Source organism: Melopsittacus undulatus, chromosome 6 (assembly GCF_012275295.1).
Source record: "Melopsittacus undulatus isolate bMelUnd1 chromosome 6, bMelUnd1.mat.Z, whole genome shotgun sequence".
Lineage (NCBI taxonomy): Eukaryota > Metazoa > Chordata > Aves > Psittaciformes > Psittaculidae > Melopsittacus > Melopsittacus undulatus.
Genome location: NC_047532.1, coordinates 52,571,343 through 52,580,669, shown reverse-complemented (window position 1 = coordinate 52,580,669; position 9,327 = coordinate 52,571,343). Strand labels below are relative to the sequence as shown.

The 9,327-nt window shown below is 42.0% G+C and overlaps 1 protein-coding gene across 6 annotated transcripts in view; it reads right to left on the bottom strand.

The window, feature by feature from the left end:
• Nucleotides 1-1,374: 1,374 nt before the first annotated feature.
• SOAT1 (sterol O-acyltransferase 1) overlaps nucleotides 1,375-9,327 on the bottom strand; it is a 30,541-nt gene continuing 22,588 nt past the window's right edge. For all 6 annotated transcript variants that reach the window (XM_031050093.2, XM_005150202.3, XM_031050092.2 and 3 more), the window contains exons 11-16: nucleotides 8,222-8,351; nucleotides 7,738-7,835; nucleotides 7,151-7,249; nucleotides 6,607-6,742; nucleotides 5,657-5,802; nucleotides 1,375-4,799 (exon numbers count right to left, since the gene is read on the bottom strand). In XM_031050093.2, coding sequence (XP_030905953.1) covers nucleotides 4,743-4,799; nucleotides 5,657-5,802; nucleotides 6,607-6,742; nucleotides 7,151-7,249; nucleotides 7,738-7,835; nucleotides 8,222-8,351 — 666 coding nt within the window. In that variant the 3' untranslated portion in view covers nucleotides 1,375-4,742. The remainder of the gene's footprint in view (nucleotides 4,800-5,656; nucleotides 5,803-6,606; nucleotides 6,743-7,150; nucleotides 7,250-7,737; nucleotides 7,836-8,221; nucleotides 8,352-9,327) is intronic.

Below are 9,327 nucleotides of genomic sequence, written 5' to 3'. Positions count from 1 at the left end.
GTTTAGAAGAAACCCCCAATGCTTTGCTACACCCTCCATAGGGGTGCTTGCTTTTCCACCTACAAACTACATTAAGAAAAACTGCTTCTTTTATACATCTAAGTGAGCTAGAGACTTAATTATATTTGTCTCCAATTATACTTACCACTTTTTCTTCTTAGCAGTATATTACTAATAAAAATAATATTTCTGTTAGTTTCATAACCTCCATAAATTCTCTTATGAAGCCTCCCCTCCTCCCTCACTGGCCTTGCCAATATAGATTGTTCTTTATAAATGCTCTTGGCATTGCCAAGCTGTGTCTTGGCATACTGTGGTTTCTCATTAGGTTAACTTAATTACACTGCTTTGCCTTCAGATATATGTTTGTGGGTGTAGGTGTAATCTTGCCAGGTAACTTCTTGTCTTGTTGCATAAATGGGTTCTTGGAAAGAAAATACAAAACTTCTGACAGAACAAAACCTTTACTTCCACCCCCTCCCCGCCTTCCCCCCCCCCCCCCAACAGCTCTGTTTGGCAGCAAGTATTATTCCCACCAGAAAGGATAAGAAGATTAACAGCACTGTTCTGCAGTGCTACAGTTTAAGGACACAGACAAGACTTGACTTTAGCACATGTGATACACAGCTGGAAAATATCACATTAAGTTCTTGGCACACAAACCCTTTTCAGGCCCAAAATAAGGCAGAAATCACTAATATGATACACATTTGGCAGTTGCACCAATTTAACATGCATTAAACGGGGAGAGGTTAAGAACTCTGGTCTGTTCCAAAAGCTGTTAACTCCTTCCCCATGCTCCCCTCCAGCATTTCCCAAGGACATCCTTTCCTCTCACAGAGCCACAATGGCCAATATGCAGCTTACTAAACCCCAGCTACCCTTCCCTGCTGGTGTTTAGCTCTGACATTTCCTGTTGCTTTTTAGGACCTGAAGAAGGGCTTGTGTAAGTTTCTGCTTACAAATCCAGCCAAGACCTCCCTACCCTCCAGCCCGCTCACCCAGCCCCTCCAGGACTGGGTATCCCACAGCATGGCTGTCTCCACACCTCTCACTCCTTGCCCTTGCAGCCCCCAGATCCCTGAGGTAGGCCAGCCCCCTCCCCAGAGCAGCAGAGGTGCCCCGTGCCTGTACCTGCCAGCCAGCTTGTCCCTGACTCCATCACCACAGCTGGTTCTGGAACATGCTCTCCGCCCGGCCTTCCCTCCCTCCATCACATGGCTCTGACCCACATCTCCCCAGAGCAGCCACCTTCCCAGGAGAGCAACCCCACCCCTCTTTTTCCACCCCCCTCCCAACCCCCCCAGTGCTCTCTTGCAACCCCCTCCCACTCCGCCAGTTCAGGAGCCTCAGAGAAGAAACAGGCTGAGACAATTTTTTCCCCTCCCCTAATAGCAAAATATATTTCAATTGCTGTAATACAGTAGATTATAAACAGCTCTTCTGCATGACAGAACTTGGTACAGGCTGCATACATGGAACCACTGGGGCCTGGGCACACAGCAGCACACGGTGGCTGCCTCTCCCCAGCCACCTCAGGGGAAGGGCAGCAATGGAGAAGAGATGAGGCTGACCTTGGCTGGCTCAGAGGTACAGTGGGGAGGCAGTTGATAACCCCAGTGCCAGTGTGTGGGTTCGATCACGCTGGACAGCTGACCTTCCACAGCCCAGCTACGCTCAACTGGAGCTCCAACAGTTCAGTTTTCCTTTAGCAGTGGACTGATCCATGTAATCCATGCCTTTTTGTAGTAAGGAAACACTTCAGGAAATCCCCCCACTCCCATGTGTTGTGGCACATGCCTTACTTGGACGGCTGTCACATAATAGCATACACTTCACAGCTCACATGCAGGACTGCTTCACTTCAGAAGGGTGGAAGCTAAACCCCCCAACAGAACATCATATGCACAAAGATTCTGCAGAGGTTTGGTCCTCCTGAGATCAAACAGTTTTAAAACCCAGATATATTTTGCCACACTAATACTGATTTTTGGGATGTTATTGAACAAGGAGCTGCAGCTGCATGGGCTGGAGGCTTCCCATCTTGAAGCTGAGAAGTTACCATGGAAGCAAGCTGCACAGTTCTTACGTCGAAAAGAGCCACAGAAAAACGTATGCATTATTAAGAACCTGTAAAGGGCAGGTTCTGAACCCCAGCATCCTCATTATTGACCAGAACACCATACTGCTACCTCTGGCACTCACAGTCTAAGGAAACTTAAACAAATATGGTATAACTGACTAATTAAACAAGCAATGTGCAAAAGACTTGAGAAAAATTATGATGAACCCACATTCAAAAGCATTAAAAAATCCCCCCAAAACAAAAAAAAACCAACAAAAACAACCACCCACAAAACTGAAATTAATCCTGATTGTTAATGTCATGACAGCATGGTTGCCAGATGCCTTGATCTATAAGGCTAAAAATCTCAACCTGTCAAAAACTAAGGCTAGCTCCAACAGCTGAGCATTCCTTTCTAGTTGCCTCTTGCTTGCCAGACGCTCAAGCCCTCAGGCTTCAAAGAGCAAGAACGCTGACACAGTAAATGCTGATATCCTTTATTAGGAATACAACAGTGCCAGCTGCGAGGGAAACACCAGAACCTGGCACAAAGTGCCAATCATCTGATCTCCTTTTGAGAACACCAAGACAGCAGCCAGATCTGACACAGCCACCAAAAGGCAAGTAAGTCCCTAATCCTTCACACCCAAACTGAGTACAGTTACATCTTGCACATTAGTGTTTTGAGCACCACAACTAAAACGTACAGGACTAAATTTAATTCTGCATTAAGGAGGTTACAAAGCTGTTTGGCCAAAGGGTGGTGTGGTTTGGTGTGGTTTTGGGTTTTTTTTTCAAATAGAAACCTTAGTTGCTTCAGCACTTCTGTTCCTTCTTCCCACTAAAGGTACAATGAAAGATTCAGGATTAAGTAATCAATTTAATTCTCAGGACTTTACATAGCAATACTGCCAAGTTTGAGTATGCACATGAACCCCTTCCTCTGAAATTAACCCAACTGTTTCAACAAACAAGTTCTAGCAGGATATTTTCAGAGGAGAGCCACATACACAAACACTGCATTTGGCAAATTTGACCTGACACAATGTTCTCACCATGTGTGAGTGGGATTCCTTCTTAGAGTAGACTAAAACCCTGGAAGAGTGTTACCTAGCTTTCAGGAAATTACTCTTGGCTCGGGTTATTAAAAATAGAAACCCAAAAGACAGTCTTAAGTGGTTCAGGATATGAACATTCCCAATACTGCTGGTATCAAACACCAAGGCTGTAGGTCAGTGAAGAAAAGCCATTAAAAAAGTGCCAATAAAGAACATTTGAATAACTCAAAAATCCCCATGATCAAAGTTAAGGTACTTCCATCAGGTTAGCATCTCTCTCCAATAAGGGGAGCTGCAGTTCCAGCAAAACTGAAGAGATACTATGCACCCAGATTCTAATTCCCTTTTGTGTTTAGCACCTGTCAGAACAAGGAAACTGAAGGGACTCAGCCTAATTCACAGAAATTGAAACACCAAATTCATATAATGCTTCTGCTTTTATGTGTTTGTATGAGAGGATGTCCTCCCTCTTCAGACAGAGGGTGGCAATAGCTGGAAAACTGATCTTCACTTGAAGCCTCCACTGACACAGGAACAGACATGGACAGATGAAAAAGCAGCTCTGATCCCAGCCATAGTGTCAACCCTCATTTCCCACTGTCAGCGTCAGAAGCTGCTACAACATTAACTGGCAAAAGGCACTAAGGCGTGCTGGCATACTAGACTGGATGTAGCCATTTCACATGAAAATGCACTATGTACCTGTAAAGTTGATTGCATCTTCTTACAGTTGGGTTGTAGTATTTCAAATCTCTTACTAAAGAAAAACTTAACTTATACATCTGCCAAATTAAAGGCTCTTTTACAAGTTAATTGTGTTAAAAGAATTGATTATCTGAAGCAAGAGAAAGGAAGAACTAGAAGAACTATTCCCGAGTTGCAAGGGCCTTCAGAGAACAAAAATGCTATTAAGTCAGTTGGGAACTAAATGAATACAGAGAAAACAAATTTTCAGCATAAAAAGTCAAAAAAAACGACTTTACACACTATGCCCTGCTTCTGAAACTCGTTCTCCAATGCAGCCACAAGTAAACTACAACTCCCTCTTCCTCTGCCCATTTTAAATCTGTAGGCAGCTAACATACACTGAACACAGTTCAAAGCCATCCAGGAATACTTTGGCTATCTTCAGAGCAAGGAGGCAAATATACTGTTGCTCTGCCATTTGTTCACATCATAGCAGCACATAGGATGATGAAAAATACAGGTTTAGTGGACATCCTGTTATGAAAAGGGAAAAACTAAAATTACTAATGTAGGTGGACGGATGCCAACAATGAGCTACTAGCAAAACTGACTAGCCTATCTGTTGTCCAGAAGAGCAGCAACAGGGGGGCACCCCTGGATGAGTAGGATTCCAGTAGACACCCTTCAGCTCAATGTTTTACTGGCATGAAATGGCTCAAAGTGAGACAGCACGTTCTAGATGCTGCCTAAAGCCTGTTGCAAACCAGGTCAACTGGTTTGTCTCAGTAATGTTTAAAAAAATTATAGTTTCTCCCCAGTAATCAGGAGGCACAACTTCCCTTAGAAAAATCCGTAGTAAGTTAGGTCATTGGTCCAAATACTTGGAGGACAACTCTGATATTCTGTGATGACATGGCCAGAGCACACCATTTTTACATCTTCATATGACATGACCATGAGCGTGGTTTTAAGTAGTCCAGGAATGCGGGCTGTAAAACATGGAGAGGCAGTAAGTTAGTCACAGGCCAAAAGCATCAGTTGTGTGCGGTCCACTTAAGTCAAATTTCCCTACGGGAAAGATCAAATTGCATTTCTACACCCTTCAACCCTATTATTCTTATCCTCACTTAAACAGTGCATGAAAGTGTAGCTATAGCCACAAGCTGTTTGCCTGCCACCCACCTTACCCCAAGTCCTGATACATCAGTGTCTAGTGTACATCTGTGTCCAGTAGTACATTGTGTCAAGAAGCCAGTCATTTATGATAGTAAACTCTTAGCTGAGGAAAACCAAACTTTTAAAATAGAGTTTGCCTGAGGATACCTTGGGTTAAAACTGCAATCAACTAGGACAGCAAGAAGTTTTACATAGAACAGAATCTGGTACCAAGAAAATGATTCATAAGTCACTGAAAGTAACACCAACTAAACCCCAAATTGACCATTTACAGGCAACCAATTCTCACTGCCGCCCACTCTAAGCTGGGAGAGACACAACAGGCTCTGTTTCTTGGGAGCCTCCTAGAAAGGTTTCTACTGACCTCACTAGCCAATTGCTACAGTTTCATTCACACAGCCTCAACCGCCTGGCGTACTCACGAGTACTGGCTTATGTCCTCAGAAATTAAACTGAGGAAAACACACTCTCAGTTTCAAGTAGTGAAATACTATCAGCATAGAAAGAGCACTAATGAAAGCAGTTTTGTTAGGCAGTTTCCAGACTAAATAATTTGACACAACATTTCCAGAAAGACTCGTGCCATTTAACTTCTGCCCTGTCCCCACAGCAAGAAGGAACAAGCCACTCATATGGTCAGTTACCCCATGGGGAAAGATCAATCACTCACATTTTCCACAGGGCAGTAGTGGCGAGCATACCACTCCTGACTATAGAGGCAAATGATGACACCTTGGCCCAGGAAGAGGGAAGTCCACATGATCACGTTCCAGATGGAGCCCTTCCGACGGTCATTAAGGATGAAATTGAAGACCACTGGGAACAGACAAAAAGAGAAGCACCATTCAGAAACAAAATAAGGATTAAAGAATCAAAGATCAATTGATTTCTCTGGATCTTTACCTCCCCCTTTATTTCATCTCTGGAGCAACAAGGCTGCTCCATGAGGTCAGCATAGTGCAAGATTATGCTTGGCAGTAGATCAAATACTACGAGCTGATTTAATACTTACTTGCAGTAAGTTTGCCAATAAGATGGCCCAGCTGTATGCCTCTGGGGATCAATATAATTTGTATTATGCTGGTAACCAAGACATGCTGGCAGAGGTGTCTTAGGGTTTGAAAGCCTGTAACTCATTCTAACTCAAAGCCTAAAATGAAATGCAAAAGCTCCAATTTCTAAATGGACTCTCTTCCTCGCTGTAGTAGCAAAGTCATACTTATTTTACACTATAACTCTAAAGAGGGAGATTTCCTGCTGACAGCTCAACTAAGATATGGCAAAGAAGAAGCACTACTAAGGTACTGTCACACAAACAGCAGTGTTTCATATACGGTACTCTTCCTCTCCCCATCAACACCTTACTCATTTAAGTCTTCAGCTTGCAAACCCAGAGTGCATATGTGTGTGTGTAATTGTATTTAACTGAGCTACCTTGCCGCAAAAATCTCTTCACAAAGTTTGGACTCAAAATTGGAACTCTTGGACAAGAAACAGTTCTATGTGTTAGTGCCTAGATAACTGTCACCATTAGCACAAGGGCAAATCATGCTTGTTTAAAAAAAAAAAGCAAACCACAAAACTCACAACCCACTCACATACACTCTTCTTGAAACTTACTTCCAAAACACATAAACAGGCAAAAGAGAACTGGATAGAAGAAGCCGAAGCAGATGCTCAGAACATATTCATGCACAGCAGCTGATACTGTGAAGACAGATAGCATAGCTGCTGCTTTGAACTTCTTACCAAAAAACTGGAAGAGAGAAGAATACCAAATATTATATATACATGAAATGCTAAGTGCTTTACAGAGAAGTTTGTATTTGAGGTGTTTTTCTTCAGGCATACTTCTGATCTCCTGCATAAGTACTCATGTTGAGCCCACCCATAAAATATGTACCATAGCTCCTCAAAATAGTGCAACATCAGTTCAGACTGTTGAGTCAATCCTCATGTTCCTACATCTCAGACCCACATTCTGCAGACTTGGAAATGAGCAATGGACCTCTAAAAGGCACAGTGGCTAACCACAACAGCTGAGACAAGATATTTTTTTGCTTCTCAGTGGACACTGATGCTGCATCTTGACATATGTACTGTCTTCCCCAGTAGTTAAATATTTAATTAACAAAACAAAAGAATGCATTTTCTTGTTACTCACCCAAAGGAAGTCCCTGTAAGCATAGTAATAGAGCCAGTCATGTACTACCACATTCCAGGTTCGGTAGTAGTTTGCATAGGAAGTGGAATTCCACCAGTCCTGAAAGCACAGTTGAAAGACTATAAATGTCATTAAGCATAAAAAATTCTACAGGTATTTTCTAGGATAACAAGTTGGAAAATACTGATCTGAATAATACCAAGCTAACATAACAAGGTGTGCCATGAAATAATGCTTTCCATTACACTTTTAACATTCTGCTCTGTATATCAAAGTTTGAGTTCATCTCCAACTGCAGTGGCTAAGATGATAAAGAATAAAAAGAATGTGAACAGAGCTACTGGATGGGATTGCTGGATGGCTCTGTTTGCTCACAGAGCATGTTACCTTAAAAACAATTCAAGTAGAATCAAGTAGAAGTCAGATTGGTTTTACAGCACAGCAACAAATCTAAGTGCTAGCAGCATAAACCAAGCAAAACCCTGTGGATGCTTTGTTTGTTAAAACAGCCTTCAATTTCATCATCCTTCCTTTTCATCAGGAAAAGGAATTTTATAAGCTCTATGAACTGTGACTCCTCTTCTTACCTTGTAAAACATCCTATCTGCAAAGCGCAGCATCTCAGCAAATGCATTGAGCCAACAGTGAAGGAATGCAAAGAAAACCAGGAAGAGAATCAGTACACCTAGAAACAAGGTAAATCCAGATTGATTTTGTAATGTTTTCCCTCAGCCACAAGCAAGAGCACGTAATACAGTCAAGACTATTCCTATAGGTACTGACATGGATGAACTTTATACTACCTATACAAAAAAGCAAAAGCATTAAAGCCATGGCTCCACAGAACCTAGAATTTGACTTTGAAGACAGTTAAATTTAACCCCAAGTTTTAGTTTGTTCTTTTTTGTGCTGCTGATTCTAAAGGTTAACACCATAATGCTGTCTTAAGTCTGTCCACAAGACCTCTTTTTGCTGGTCTCTTCCTGTCATGAATGCATGTCATATGAAGCACTTCCCCTCCCTTCTGCATCTTCCATAAAGATAAAAGTCACATGTGAATCTAGGTCATACCTGGCAGAATGGAGTTGAAGATGCAGAGGACCAGCCCTCGAAGATTGAAGGTTTCTTGACTACTGTTGCGAAACTGAGGAATGCAGAGTCTCACAAAGATGTAGTAGGCATAAAAAAGTGAACCAAGCACCTGGAATAAAGAAGAAAATTTTATTCCATTAGAGAAATCACAATTAACACATCACCACTTGACAACTCTGGGACAGGAACAGAATGTACCAAAACAAGTGGAAATAATTTCTTTTACATAATTGCCAACAAAATTCTCTACGGGTCCAGCCAGAAAGTAAGCCACAAGCATCTCTGTATCACATTAAAAGCTAGGAGCAGAAGCAACTTCTCTTTACTACTACAGCAGCTCTAAGTTTCTCCTAGTCTTATCAATTCAGAAGTTATGACACAAAAGATTTGTGCCAAGGCCAAAGAAGGTACCCTTGATCTAGGCCTTAGACAAGGGCAGATAAAACAGATTTAACTACACTAAGTATTTTTCAAATATTAAAGCTTACTTCTCTTTTATCTCAAAGGGGATGTTTACAGGCCAAATCACGTCAGGCCTTCTCTGGCTAATGAACCCACATTTTGGATCAGGGTCAAAATGCAAGTCACTGCTTTAAGTGCTCTGACTGCTGTAAGACAGGTGTGTGCTTTGCCACCCTCTTTTGCCAAAGAGCAAGCAGCCAAAGGCTTTTTCATGCCTTTTAATTGTTTTGCTTTTTAAATGATGAATGCATTGTGTGAAAGTAAATGTTTCACACAAAGCCACTACTTGGAAACACATCCACAAGAAGCTACTGAAACTCACATCCAGAAATGTGAAGGTCAGGTCAACCTTAAGCTCAAATAAGCACTGAAGATTTGGACCCCAGGCCTCGTTATTTCAAAATTGGTCCAAATATCTGCTGACAGGTAGCTGTGCCAGTGCATTACAATATAGTATTAGTGTAAAGAAAGTGGGCCAGAACATGGATACTGTACTCCCTACATACATGTGGTTTTTGTTTGTATGGAATGGACTCTAAGGCTTGTTCAAAGCAATTACTTTGATTTTTGTTTTTCCCCTTTGACACAACCATTAATGCAGCACAATCACTGTTTCCTTTTTT